At 41.9% G+C, this 15,206-nt stretch overlaps 1 protein-coding gene across 3 annotated transcripts in view; it reads left to right on the top strand.

Annotated features, from left to right (window-relative positions):
* pax7a (paired box 7a) overlaps positions 1-15,206 on the top strand; it is a gene marked incomplete at its 3' end in the record, with an annotated part of 38,041 nt that overhangs the window by 18,800 nt on the left and 4,035 nt on the right. For all 3 annotated transcript variants that reach the window (XM_079241750.1, XM_079241749.1, XM_079241751.1), the window contains exons 5-7: positions 2,147-2,346; positions 9,196-9,361; positions 9,825-10,021. In XM_079241750.1, the coding sequence (XP_079097876.1) occupies positions 2,147-2,346; positions 9,196-9,361; positions 9,825-10,021 (563 nt within the window). The remainder of the gene's footprint in view (positions 1-2,146; positions 2,347-9,195; positions 9,362-9,824; positions 10,022-15,206) is intronic.

Below are 15,206 nucleotides of genomic sequence, written 5' to 3'. Positions count from 1 at the left end.
TGGTAAGCCATTTAAGAATTGACCTTAACAGCCCTGCAGGGATTTTATTCAGTCTGACTTTGTCTTTCTTTATTTAGGCTTTATTTAGAAGGAAACAGCTTGAAAGGTGGCTGTTTTCTTACCGTATTTTCACTCGTGTTTACTGATGTGCATTCAGACTGTGTCACACATTCTGTCTTAGATCAGCAAGGAGAGCAGCCATGTGTTTCAAGACATTTTATTCCCCCCACATCCCCAATATAGCATGCATTTGGATGACTTTAACGTCCTGCCGCAGTTCCATTTGGCCCCATACAGCATGTGCTGTGTTCCATTTTTCCTTACTCATTACAGCCAGGGCTGTTGACCTTGCTTCTAGTTCATGTACAAGAGCAGATGTGTTGGCTCTGTGGGCTTAATGACGAGCGCCACTGCAAGCCATTGTCTGTTGAGTTTTATCAGTCATTAGCCTGGTAGCATGCTAAATTTGACACAGATTGTCACAGAGGTTTACTCGCAGCATAAAGTCGGCGCAAGCGGCACAAACAAAGGAAAGGACAAGAAAAAAAATTTAAGGAGGAGAAGAGTTTGGTGTCTCTCTTAGAAGCCCTTTGAGCATATGCCGACTGTGAGCCCAACATCTCCCTGTAGGGACTCAGAGGTGACTTTAGAAAGTGATCTGCAGACTGCCGGGCTGGTCTCAAGTGTCGTCATGGTGAGTTACTGGCCAAATGGATATACACATCCTCATGAAAACCAACAAAGGGATATGTAGTGTATGTACATATTCAACTTTGTATGTTCAAGGGTGTTCTGCAGCAGAGTGAGCTTGTGCTTCAAGAATCAATCTTTATTAAAAAGGATAAGACTGAAGAATTGATTTAATGAATGCGGCCTCATGTCCTGCAGCCACATGTAATCCGCAGAGAATCATTGAGCATGAGCTCAGGGGGGACAAAAAAATGTTCGTAGAAGACACACAGAGTGGCCTGTAATGATAGTCTCCATATAATCCCATAATTCCTTGTTTAATTAAACTCTGGAGCTGGCCTTGAGATTTTGCCAGCTCTGTTGCTCTTTTGTTCTCACAGTTATTATTTGGAGGCAAGGTTTGAGTATTCTTTTGTCCACTTACCCTAAAAGGTTTTACTAGAGTGAGTTGCAAACAAATCAGAGCCATTAAACAAAGAATTAGACGCGGGTGAGACGCTCAGGTGAGCATCTTTATTCGAGCTGGATGGCAAAGGGCCTCTGTCAGAAGCAGAAATCTCTTCGTGCACCCCTTTCTTCAATATCTGCCTTTATTTTCCTTCTCCCACACTTTCTGGACTGTGCATGATGCAATCCAACAAGGCCTGGAGCAACACTGGCACATCACTCCGCCTTGTCAATGTCTCAATGAGGAAATTATGAAAATAAGAATTTTATGACATGAAATGAAAAGGGCCATGTAGTTTGAATAGACATGCAGAGGAGGTGAAATGATGCAATTTTCTAAATTCAGTTATAATGGTAATGTGCAATGGTAATACGTATTTGCTGTCAAAAATTTCCCTGTCGGCCTGGATTGTACAGCTTTGTGCTGTATCTATGTTCCTCGAGCAAAAATTCAGCTTAGTTGAATGCCTAAAAAGTAATGTAAAATATGCTTTAATTCATTTAATGACAGCAGGTGGAAACACATGGGACTGAATGGTTTTGGTGTGATATTGTGCTCTATTTTATACACTTTGGCTGAGCTGTGTATGAGCAGTGTGCCCTGGGCCAATGACAGAGAAAAGCAGGGTGAGGAGCAGCAAGGTGGCCTGTGCAGATTAACCCCTCTACCCACCAGCGCCACACTCCCCCTCAGCTCTTAGCCTTCACAGCCTCTGGGGCCCCTCTCACTGGCAGGATTGTATATCAGGGCCTCTTCTATATTAAATAAATATCCACAGATTAAGATAATATTCTCCCAGTTGTGTATTGAGAGAAGAGTAGTTCTCATTTGAATCCCCTCTGATGCCAGCCCTCCTCTCTTGAGCAACAAAAGAGGCCCTTTTAAAGTATAGCTAATGCTGCTATTTTCCACAAACACCCCTCAGTTAATTCACACAAAAGACCTCTTAACTCGATTTGTCTTACATGATCACACAGATGGTCTTCTGTCCCTTTCTTTTCACCTCAGGTAACCGCACGGATGATGGTTCAGATGTAGATTCGGAGCCCGACTTGCCGCTGAAGAGAAAGCAGAGGCGCAGCCGCACCACTTTCACCGCTGAGCAGCTGGAGGAGCTGGAGAAGGCTTTCGAAAGGACACATTACCCTGACATCTACACCAGAGAGGAGCTGGCTCAGAGAACGAAACTCACAGAGGCGAGAGTACAGGTTAGATAAACAATAACTCAAATGAATTAATTAAGTGCACACATGGTACTTAGTAATTCTTTGTAAAAACCCGGGCTTATCTCTTAGTGTAACAAGTCAGGTATTACTGATTTCTTTTGAGTCAGTACAGACAGTACAGACAAACAAGCAACCAGCAACTGCTCTTTCATAGGGCAATAAAGCCTGCTATTGTGGGGAAACTCCCATAAGATGCTCTGCCATTCTTATAGGGAGTACTGTAAAACATACAAGTGGTTGCAGGAATGTAACTACAAACAAACAAACCATAATAAGGACATTTTTTTAAAGTTTCCCTAAAACTAGCAAACTTTTCAGTTGATTTCTTAAATGAAAAAGCCTCATCTCTCAGTAGTGCTCAAAGGCAGGCAAAGAATACAAGTCTGAGGAAAAAGGCAATAGCTTTCTCTGAACACTTAACATGTTCCTTCTTTTAGCCATGGCAATGATGAATTCATCCATCAGGGTCATGTTTCGCTTTTTATCATTTTTTACAGTGAAATGTAAGGGGGTTTTCTGCCCACTATTATCCTTCATGTTCAAGTACTTTGACAGAAATACTTCCTTCCTTCACACACCAGACTGGGGGAGCTCACTCTGACAGCCGGAGTGCCCTACAGTTGTAGATTGTAAGATTGAAGGAAGATGTGTACAGTAGAGTTACAGCAACAGCTGTTCTTCCAAAGATGAAGAGGGAGAGAAAAAAAAGGGAGAGGAGAGAAAGGGAATGCATTCCTGATGGATTTCTCATTTCGGCCTTTGGCCAGAATCTCATCCCATCACTTTCAAGCTTGCCGCTGCTTGTAAAACCCTCCACATATCACACAGGGTTCTTCATCCTCTCTAGGGACCCCATGCCCCGACAACAACATTAATCAATCAACCGCTAGTAAAAAAAAAAAAAGAGAGAGAAAGAAAATCTGGGGCACCCTCTCTTCTTACTACAGTCCTTCACACTGACTCTAAAACCGCCCCTAAACTCCTCACCGCATGCTAACTGTTCATCACACTACAAACACGTAGTTTTGGTAACTGATTCCACACATGTCTTTGTCCATCTTGAAACCTCCCAACACGCAAGGGTGTCCAATATGTCTGAGTGTTTAATGCCTCACTCAGTGAAGAAGAAAAATTTCTCTCATAGCTGTTTGTTTTCTTTTTCGATTAAGTGCACAAGATATAAATGGAGACAAAAGGAGGGAAAGTGATAGTTTCATTAGTGATTTTTATTGAAAGTGCACTCTAACACATTTTGATCATATTGATTTAGAAGTTGAATTAAATTTAGCTCATTGAAGATTGAGTTAAAAACAGTCATTATATTGTAAAAAATAGTTGGAGAAGTGAACACACTAAATGTTTTGCCTCATAGTTAGAATTATAATAAATTTCAGAAAAGCAAATGGATTTGTGTTGTGCTCGATGGAGTCATTATGCGGGGCAGCAACCCCTCATATGAAAAAATAATTCATGCTCATATTAACCTCTGAGTATTTATGGAGCAGCATGCTAAGTGTTTATAAAGTAACATGCTTGGAGTGGCTAAACATGAGAGCAAGAGAAGAAAGACATCTGAGTGACTGCTGTCTCTTTGCAGTTAGATAATAGACTTAAATGATGTCATGTGAAAACCTGAGGAATTTGAGTCATGACTATAATTTGTTAATGCTATTTTCCTCATAATCTAATTCTTTGAAGCTTTGAAAGTCTGTAAAGGTCAACTCAAACTTAGTTTTCTCAGAAGGTTACAAAGAAAAGAGTTCTGGCAGCCAAAATAAATAATACCCAAAGTGGTGCTACTGTTTTTATGGTTCATGGAATATGTGGTCTTATTACTGCAGCTTCAGTAGAAGTCTGATTGTTTTTATCTTTACACTTCTAAAAATGCACTTCAAGCTTGTAAATTGATTTTTAGGGTGTACTGGCTACCTTATGAACACATTTAATGTCTTTTGCAAATACCTGAACAACCAATGTAAAACCAGCAGTGGAAAAAGTCCCAGTGATGTAAATTTGCTAGTGTGTACATGAGAAGCTGTCCACCAGCTGGCCTTCCACATAGGTGCCCAAATGGCCCATCACAGGCCAGGAGAGAGGAGACCCTTTGGCCCTTGCGCAAAGCTTCTTCAGCACAGCTGCAATGACGCATCTTCCAGATGTCTTCACAGACTAACTGCAGTTTGAAGCAGAGTAAGGGCTGTGGAGGGGTCTCACACACTTATATTTTCTCTTGGATATGTGCAAGCTGTCATGGTTCACTGTTATCCGTATGTCATTAAACATGGTGATAATGTGGAAAGCAGTGTTTAGGTTGAGTGCAGAGGTAGGCTGTGTGGGAAGCACCTTCTTAAACATGGCCGCCCTGGTGCTCAAAGCTGTCCTGTGAATTGAACGTCTGGGTTGTCGTGGAAGTGGCGAGTGTTTGGCTTAGCACTGACTCACAACCTAAACTCATAAACAGAGCTCACTCCCCTGTGTCTGCCCCTGCCTGCCATTTTAAGACCCTCTCACCATCTATCTTGATCAACCCCGCAGCCCCCTTTCAGCAGAGCTACTGGAGCTCCTTTACCACCAGCAGCCCTGCAATGGTTTTATCACCCTGGCTGACAAATTGTGGGATGTGATCCATATCTCTCAGCAATTAGTTCCAGACTGTCTCAGTTGGAGGGGATGCTGCCAAGTCTACCTTCGCTATATCCTCCGCCGATGCAGTGTGCGCTGCCACTTTCGATCTGATAACCCCTCAGTTTTAACAGGAGCAGGCATCTAAACCGTTCCATGGAGCATTGTTCACGTTCGCTTCCTCTGAGATGTGGACCAGGTAGGCAATAGGCAGCAAGTCGCTGTAAATCAGCTCTTACAGATGAAGCAAATTACATTCGCCTCTTATTTAGACTGAAATTTTTGAGAGGCTGACTCCTGAGTCTTGGCTGAAGCGCTTCAACTCAGCATGCCGCTGCTGGCTCGCTTTACCAAATCTGTCACATAGGTCCTCTTTCATTACCAATAAACATTCTGCATGTAGCTATTATAGTTAGTGGAATCTAATAAGGCATAAGCATTGCTTTTTACGAAGCGTGCAAATCAACTTGGTAAAAAGTTTCTTTCTTTATCTGTGGCTTGTGCTAGCCTGAATGAGAATACAGGAAAAAGAGGCAATATGGAGCCTATGTGTATAGTACAAAGACATATAGCTGAGTTCAACCTCATCCAGATGCTTAAGCAGGTTTTCAACACAGCTGGTGAACATATAATGTAATAAGGATGCTTCCTGAATTTTCTTACCATCAGTTGTGTCTCTCTGAGAAGAGAGAAATTCACAATAGAGCCATGTGGTAGCAACCAAACCCAACAGGCAACTGTATTCCCGCCAGTGCGGGTTTACTTTTCATAAAGGAATAAATAGGATTTGTGTAGATTGTAGAGGAGAAATTGTTGCAATGCATCAGTATGAATGTTCTAACACTTTCTTATTATTAGAATTTAAATGACTTTGGTACAGTGCTTCTGTACTCCTGATACTTATCAAGCTAATCCCACTCTCCTCACAAATTCACACTCCTAGCTACTTTAATTAGCATAGTGCCAGACTGGAAGGCAAGCAGGGAGGGAATCAGAGGGGAAAGAAGAGGGGAAGGAGAGAGGAGGAGGTGTGAGGCTGGGGAGGAAGAGAATGAAGATGAGGAAGAGGAGGGGTGTGTTGCGTGGTATGAGACAGAAGAGGATTTGTATGTTGAAGCTGGTTGCATCATCCCTCTGCGTTTATATCGGTATGAAGTCAGCAGCACATTTTGTTTTGTCATTATCTCTCGGCTCTAAGTATTCATCTACCGAATGTTGCAAATTGGCTCCTGAAAGGCGTCACACATTCAAGACTTGTCTTTGGCAAAATAATTCATGGAGGATTGGATAAATGGGCAATTCTGAAATGTGAGTGATCCTATTTAAGAGAGACAACACAGAAGGCTTTTCACTGCAGTGCAGTGTCGCGCCTTTACAATGTTGGTATGAGTGTGTATTATCACCGATCAGCAAGAAGAAAAAGCCACTTTATCGCAGGGAATCGATTCTTTTGACTGACGGTGAATAGAAGATTAAGAAAGATAAGCCATCCATGCAACCAAACATGAATCAATGAGTAAAAAATTGGACTATTCAGGTTTGTTATCCAGTTCCACCTCTGAGGTTTGGATCTACAGCCAGTGCCCTGGATGTGCTGTAACCCAATGATAATTCTCTTCCTTTCTTCTCCCTTCTTCAGGGTTAGGCTTGACTTTCAGTGGGCTGCAGCGCCTTTTTCCTTCCTTCTGCTCCAAAACTTTCCCCAAAATAGTCCAGAGAGGCAAACCTGTCTAAGCGCACTAGATGCAGGAATCCTTGTAGTCTGTGAAAAGGAGACAAAGTGAGTCATATGAATTCAGCCACACACTTGTAGGTAGATAGTGAGACATGGAAGAAGCTCTCTGTACTGCAGAGAATTAAACCGGATTGGGGAGAGCAGAGAAGACTCTCTGGTCCAAGGTGACTTTGTGATCAGGTTCCAGAGCACAGCCTCAAATCCTCAGCTTCAGGCTGTGTTAGTCAGTGTGAGAGTGGATGTGTGCATGTACAAGACTGTGCAAGTAATATATGCATGCGTGTGATAGCATATGGGCACATGTGAACCTCCACTTGAGTGCATGTTTATCCCTGTCTGTGCTGAGAGCCTGATGACTGCTGGAGTAAGCCACTCAGCCTGTGCCACATGGTTCTCTCCTTTCCCATAAATTAGCGAGGATGCACTTCATCCACTATTTATATATGCTGACTTGACCAAACCACTCCTTATTTGGTAGACTAGTTAATTTTGTAAAGGGAATGTTGCATCATGCTAAGTTAAAACCAAAGATTGAAATAGTTTATGGATAGATAGTTCTTTTTTTTCTTGATTTCCCTTATATGATTGTTGTCCGGCAACTAGAATAAGATTAAGTGACTTTCTTAGACATGCTAGCATCAACTCAACGGGAAATATGCTGTAAAGAAAACATTGTCTTAAACATTTATTTACAACTTCCCCTTCAACATCCTCTCTTTTATAATAAAATCCTCTCAGCCTAGCTGCAGAAGTAAGATCAAATTTTGGTTCTACACTCACGATAAATTGCTTTAATGTTTAAGACGTACATGTAGTAGTTAAAATCTAAAGTTGGAGGTTACAGCGATGAGAACTTAGATGCAACCCTGGAAAAGGAAAATCATGAAAGCTGAAAAATGCTTCAATATTTAAGAGTTTTTTTTTTTTTTTGGTCAGCCATAATGGAGCACCTCCTTCCTCAGCTTGGATGACAAAAGGAGAAGGAAGTTAAAGTGAGCATGAAAGAGGTGTGGGGTGAGTGGATGAGGTCGGAGGTGAAGTGGCACCGCAGGGTGGGGTGATTGGGAGTGTGTGGAAGGAAGGGTTGTGCCCCCACTCTCTATTCCCCCCACCAGTGCCCCCTCCCCTGAGCCAGGCAGCTGTTTGTCTGGCCCAGTTGGAGCTTAGTTCAGACCTCGAACCACGCTCCACTACATCCCAATAGCGGAAATTTCACTGGCGTCACACACCACATTTGTTTTGAAACTGTTGATTGAGGGATTCAGACTTGGTCTTTAGGAGCAATTGAGCTTGAGATAAAGATTTCCTGTTGGTTTTCTACTTGTTCAGCTGAGGTTTGGCTCCTCTCAAGAACCGACACAGTCATCGCCTGTTGCATCTCATTTTTCTTCTTCGTAAGGTGAACTAAAGGCAAAAAAAAGTGGCTGGTCTTTGTGGAAGCAGTGACTGTGCAAAAAAAAAAAAGAGCCACATTAGAATTAAGATTTCATAGAACTGAGATCCCTTGTAGCCCGATACAAGTTTATATGTATGTTTGTGTGTTAAAAAAAAGAGGCAGCACCCAAAAAGCAGAGAATGTTACTGTGTAAGTCCCCTTGAAAGTGTCCCCTCTTTAAGACCTGTTTAAAAGGGACGCCCCCTCTTTGTGTCCACTGTTCTCTGTGGCGTATGGAGGGGCTTTTGTCCCCTCTTTCATGTGCTCTCACAATAGCCCTGGCCGTTTGAAACACAACAGTAGATGAACTGCGCTGACAGTGTATTAAACTCTGATGAATTGCCTGTGCGAGGCATAGATCAATGTCCTTCAACCCCAAGCACACAGTGAAGCCCGGGCGTTGTCTTGGTTAAATGGAACAGGTTGCTGGCTCTTTTCAAAAGGGCCTGATTATATTCATGTTTTGTTGAAGCAGAATCCTTTTTAAAATGTGTAAATCTTTGCCGTTCTAAAGAGTCCTATTTTGTCCCCTTTCATTCAGGGAATTGACATTGTGTTTCTGCGCTTTTGCTGCTGCTCATTTTGTGAGCTTTTTGCTAGAACTTGTCTCTACTCTGAAGCTGAAACACTTCTTCCTCCTTAAAATGACTTTTGCAGCTTTAAAACCAGGCAAATAAAACAGCACAACAGCAGTGTAACAGATACTGGTTCTGTATCTCTGGCGAAACAACACACTCTCTTCAAGTCTCAGGTAACGTAACAAACATGAAGATTGTGATGCACTGGCTAGAGGTCTGTCTCTGACCTTTTAGTTTCCCTCTGAAGAGGGTTTAGATGAGCCTGTTCACACAGATCTGAACCTCAACCAAGAACAACAGGGAGGAACCTCTGGACTCACAGCTAGTAACATCTACCAGCAGATTAGCAAGACTGCTGTGATTCTAGTCTAGAACAAGTATGAATAAAGCTTAAAAGCCATCAGAACTAAAAATGGACAAGAGCTTCATTTTGAAATGATGTGTTTTAACTTATGCCATAGGTGTGGTTTAGCAACAGGCGAGCTCGGTGGCGTAAGCAGGCTGGTGCCAATCAGCTAGCAGCCTTCAACCACCTGCTTCCTGGAGGATTCCCACCAACAGGGATGCCAACTTTACCTACATACCAGCTCCCGGAGTCCAGCTACCCAAGCACCACGCTATCACAGGGTAAAACTGACATATCCTGCCGTCTGACTTCCAAAACATACAGTGTGCAGTGTTTTGACTTTAATCTAATTTTGGTAAAGATTACATTAGTCCTGTTTATTTGTGGTATGCCATCCATATTTTATTTACATGTTAATAAAGTTGTATGAATCATGTGCTGCATATAAGATCCATGCAGCAAGTAGTTATCTTTACAATCACATCTTTGTCACCGTAGAAAAAAAGCAAGTCTTACATTATGGGTAGGGGTCATGTCAGTTCTTTACACTTTTCATGAATAAACATGTTTGTACTTTCTAAAGAATTTTCAGGAAGGACACTTAATGTATGACTTATGACTCTCTGAGTTTTCATTTTTAGGCCCCTGTCCCGAGAAGTCTTGTTGTGATCCAGCACGGATCTTATTTTTTAACTCAAATTTTAATGTTGTATATATTTTTTTTATTGTTTTGTTTTGTCTCAGAGGGCAGTAGCACATTGCACAGACCCCAGCCTCTGCCTCCATCCTCCATGCACCAGGGAGGTCTGAGTGCTGACAGCAGCTCTGCTTACGGTCTGTCATCCAATCGCCACAGCTTCTCCAGCTACTCCGATACATTCATGAGCCCCTCAGCATCCAGCAACCACATGAACCCTGTCGGCAATGGGCTCTCCCCACAGGTCAGTTCTCCTGATGTGTGTGTTCATATTGCTCCCTTAAAGTGGAACTATTATGTGCATTTCAGGCTAATTTATTTTTATTTCTGAGACCAGAAGGGCTGGGATTGATCAAGGTATTGTCACAAATCGCTTTATTTACTTCAGACCGACCCTCTCCGTAGGCTGTTAGATCAGCCTGGATGGGCTGAGACTCTTCCACATTAAGCCCCGCCTCCCGCCACCGCGCTACATCGGGAGCGCGCACCGCAACTGCTTTCGTCGTAATTGTAACATCTCATAAACAGAAGGATTAGGCTAATATAAACTCAATAAAAAAAACAAAATACAATGTCAACACATAGCATACAGCCCTACATGTTCAAACCTCAATCAGACCCTGAAAATGAAGTGGAAAATAGCAACCCACAGCAACGAATGCAGCAGGATGTCTCTCTTTGGTAAACTCACCAGCCATCGTTCGAAATAACTTTATCCGACGTTTTCCACCCGCCTGATGTATTTGTACATGCCCTTGTTAACCAGTAGAAGGTAACCAATCACCGAACCTTATCCCCCGGGACGTCACAAGGATTTCCAAGTAGAAAAAAACTTTTTAAAACGACGCGTTTTTTGTCACCATGGAAACCAAACGTAGAGTGTGCTGGAACTCAAACTCAAACTCAAACATGCGTTTAGGTGATAAAAAACAGTGCCGTTCACATGTCTGATGAGGATTCAACGCTGTAACACTGTAGAAAGCTCAGAAAACCTGAAATACCATAATAGCACCCCTTTAAAGGTGCAGTTAACGTTCTGTAGTCTGCTACCACCTCTTCTCCTCCTCTCCCTCTTCTCCTCTCCTCAGAATATCTTATTGTATTTAAGTGAAATTAAAATTCTGAAACAGCATGTTCAGCAAAATAACTGCCAGTGTGGGCTTTTATGTTCGCCTTTCCAAAGCCCTGGATTTATTTTAGCTATTCCAAATTGCTACATTTCTAAAACAATTGGATTAACATCAACAAATTAAAATTCATCTTGATAGCACTGCAAGTACTCAAGCTGCTCCAAACAGCGGTTTCGACTTTCCTGGGACATGTAAATCCTGCACAGCGCAGTGAGAACACATGCAGATGAAATAATTAGCTAAAGCTTATAAATGTAGACCCATAATCTTCTTCACGTAATTGTCTGCAGCTGGAAGACTCCAGTGCTATGTATGATTTTGCTCGTGTCATTTACTGCACAATTTCCCGGCAGCTCTGCGTGCACAGTGACAGAAGCTCTCTGTATGGGAGATTTATCCTGCTGGTGACTTCACCTGCTCTTGTGCTCAGTTGACATAATGCATCCACATTTCTACCCTACTCCTTCTCCTCTTTGCCATGTAATTGCATAGATCTCTATGAGCAAATTTCTTCCCTGACAAAAGCACTAACCTTAGTTGTTAACCTCTTTTTGGACACCTTCATAAGTGAGCGCTTTAATGTGACTCTATGGTAAGGGTTAAGCTTTAAGTAGCACAGAATGAAAAATGATTTGTGTTGATGCAAATCGTGTGTACGCAGTGAATTATACACAATTACCCATCAATACTGGCCAGTCTTGCCCACCCTCACCAACAAGATGTGGTTAACAGGCAGAAAATAAGATTGAAATGGTGTGTAAAGAGTTGAAAATGAATTTCAATGCTGCATTTGTCCACAATTACCCCGTCGTTCACACGTGTTTTATTGGGAGTTTTTTTTTTTTTTCTTCAAATATTTCTCAAAGCAGATTGGAAACATTCTTGGTATTACCCTCTTTCTTCACAGAAGAAAGAATTAAGGATTTTGTGACAAAAAAGAGATTTTCTCTCCTGCTGGAGCGACGGAGGATAACATGGAGGCTCACAGCGTGTTTGATTGTTAATCGTGGCACAGGGGTTTTAACTGCTAATGCTCTCACTGCAAACCTGCAGAAAAACACCAGGAACATGAAGTCATTTTTTTCTCTTTTTTCATTAATGGGTCTTTCTAATACTGGCATGGGGTGCACAGTCGCTTTCTCTCCTTCTCTTCACAGGCATTTAGGAATGTGTTGGGATATTAAACATTTCCTGTCATACTGAGGATTAGGACTAGAGCCTTTGGGCAACTGTACAGCGTGGATTCCAGTATTCAATTACTCTATCAAGCGTGATTGATGGAAACTTTTTTAAAGTTCAATTTAACAATCACTTTATTTGTTTACTTTTTGTTTGTTTGTTTAAGTTTTTTTGCCCTCTTGAATTAGAAATTTGGATTTAGCATGTGCACTCGATGTTTCGACTCCACAGTTACTCATGCTCCACTGAAATGAAATGCTTTGAATGCATACAGGATGCTGTGTGGCATTTCTATCAGTCTCTCAGCATGGAGATGGATGTTCCCACTGACAGCAGAATCAGAGCTCTCTCTGCTGCAGCATCCTGCTGAGTTGGGCAGACCATTTCACTTCACAAGCATGCAGATGTCCACATACACATCGTAACAGAAAACTCACAATAAACACGTTAACTTCAGCCCTTGCTTTGTTTTTTCCTTGAATTTAAAACAATTTCCATCAAGTAGCAAATGTATTTGGAATTGTTAAAATGACTAACATTCTACACCTCATTTCGTGATTTTTTTTTCCTTCCCTGCAATGGAAAAAAAAAAAAAACAACACAAAGAGACTCTATCGAGATGGAAATGAGAATTTGATATTGTAAGTTACAGATGGCATCTGTTTGCAGGAGATATGCTTGTGCATTGGTATGTGCAAGCTATTTCTTCGAGTATCTGGCATCGATGGCTTTGCAGTTGCTGTAAAGATTGACAAAAATTCTGTGATTTGCAGTAAATGGGCTGCGATGGTGAGGTGCCAAGTCTGTAATGGAATCCTGCAGCGTTCAGCAGTCCCGACAGGAGTTCGTGTCCATCCCAATCCCATAACCTATCCCAACAGCACACATTTTCCCATTACAGACGGTGGAAAAGCCATCTGCACTACAAAATATTTGCTTTCATTGTGAGCTATACAGCATGTTTGACTGGTTAAAGGGAGGCAGTATATTAAGGGGTCATAAGAGTGAAGCCGGGTCTGCTTGGGCGAAAGGTATGAAACCAGAAGTGTGTTTTGTTGTTTGTCTTGTTTCATTTAGAGGCACAGCAGGTGTTGGAAAAAGGGAAAAGCAAGGGCAGGAAGGACAGGCTTCCAATAATTTCAGCCATCCTTAGCGGGAGAATTTAAGTCCAACCTCTCTCAGCCCATCAGTTCACTTCCATTATACCTCAATTTTGAGTTTTGCAGCATAAAAAAAACAAAGCTATATTCCAGCTTTCTTCTCACACATGCTTGACCAGACAATATTAAGTCATTTCTCAAGGGGAAAAAGAAAACATGTCTAAGAAAGCCGAGTAATATAAGGCTGCAGGAAGACCTTTGGATACTTTTTTAATGATTTTTCTGAAACAGGCTTTGTGGGCACTGCATTTGTGTGAAAACATTATTGCATGACAGGGACACCTGCTGGGAGAGAAAAGAAAACAACTGCACTGGCTGGAAAGCTGCAAGCGGAGATGAGTGGCGGGCTTGGGTTTCATCCCTCTAAATCAGGATACAATGAGCAAGACATGTTTGTAGAAGAAAAAGTGGATGATAAGGAGGCATGATAAGGCAAGTGTGATATCTGTGAGCGGGATAAGTATGGTGGAGGGAGATTTTATTGCTGCTTTGATAAAGGAAGTTAGCGAAGTTTTATGAGGGACTTTTTTTTCTGTTTTGCAGTGAATGTGTTGTGTGTTTTGGAATGACAAGGAATTGTGCATACTTAAGAAGGCCTTTGGGCTGTGTGAGTAGGCCGGACCCACACACAGACATGTGTGTATGTACATATACATCCATATGTATATATACATATATATATATATATATATATATATATATATATATATATATATATATATATATATATATATATATATATATATATATACCCACACACACATTCAAGTACACGGGATCAGAGGCAGAGCGGCTCTCACCCCTGCCTCCCTTTGATCTGTGTCCCCAGGCCTGCCTGCCCGTGCAGCGCTGCACCGTACCATGCACGCTGACACCATGCTCACCAGCGACTCCCCACAACTGTCTGAGAGAGATAAGCCAGGGGAGACTCCAAACTGTGCTGCTGCTCTTCCATTAGCTAGCGCAGACGCTTCTTTTAAAAATGGGATGAATTATTTTTAAGAAGCAGGCTCTGCCGTTGCCAAAAAAAAAAAAAAAAAAAAAAGAGGGAGAGAGGGAAAGAGAAAATGGAGAGGGGAAAATATTCGGAATAATCTGGAGCTCTGGCTGCATTCCGCCTCCCTCTCTGACTTCTAACAAGACATCCTGCACCTGAATACCAATGAGAGGGGGAGATTCATGTAGTCCCCCACATTATTAAAACTTGGGCATTAAGCCTCTCACCGGGCACTGTGTCAGCTGGCAGGCTCCACTGACAACAAATCAAAGGGGATGAGCACATAGCCTGCATTCATAGCTCAGCCACTCGCAGAGCAAGTGGGGGAATACATACTGGTTAATTAGAACTCCCATTAAAACAAATACTGTTTCAATTTGGCAAGTATAAAAAAAGATGTAAGAGGCTTTCAGAAAAAAGAGGCCTGCTGTTGGCAGTTGCCAAGAAAATCCAGGGACTGTAAATCATAACCACTGGCTATACTGTTTCTGAACAGATTATTAGTGTTTTCTGTTGTTTTGCAACACTCTCCAACTCTGAGAAAATATTTTCTCCTCATATGTTCGTTTTTGCATGTGCTGTAGGTGTCTACGATTGGCCTTTTTGAACGTTGCTTTGCTTTAGCAGCTTGCAGGCGCATCAGCGTCTTCTATAGTTATTACAGATTATGACTAATAATTTGGTTCTCAGTCTAAAGTGGAAGCTACAGGACACTTTTAGACATAAAATGTACCATTCATGCAGCATGTCATGAGCAGAGCCGCGTCTTTAAATGCAGGCCTGCTCCTATCGTGGTGCTGACGCTTTCTAGCATCTTCACAACTGAGCCATTTGTTGCTCACTCGATCTTTTAAGTATCTCAAGCAGCAGAGTACTGCCATTTTCTTTTTCATTCCAAAATATTTCTGGTGTATTCATAATCTATTTTTCACCTACCAACCTTGCTTCCGTCTACTTGGCTTT

The sequence above is a fragment of the Telmatherina bonti genome (assembly GCF_933228915.1).
Source record: "Telmatherina bonti genome assembly, chromosome: 6".
In the NCBI taxonomy this organism is placed as follows: Eukaryota; Metazoa; Chordata; class Actinopteri; order Atheriniformes; family Telmatherinidae; genus Telmatherina; species Telmatherina bonti.
The sequence above is the reverse complement of the archived record's forward strand: the minus strand, read 5'-3'. Positions and strand labels throughout refer to the sequence as shown.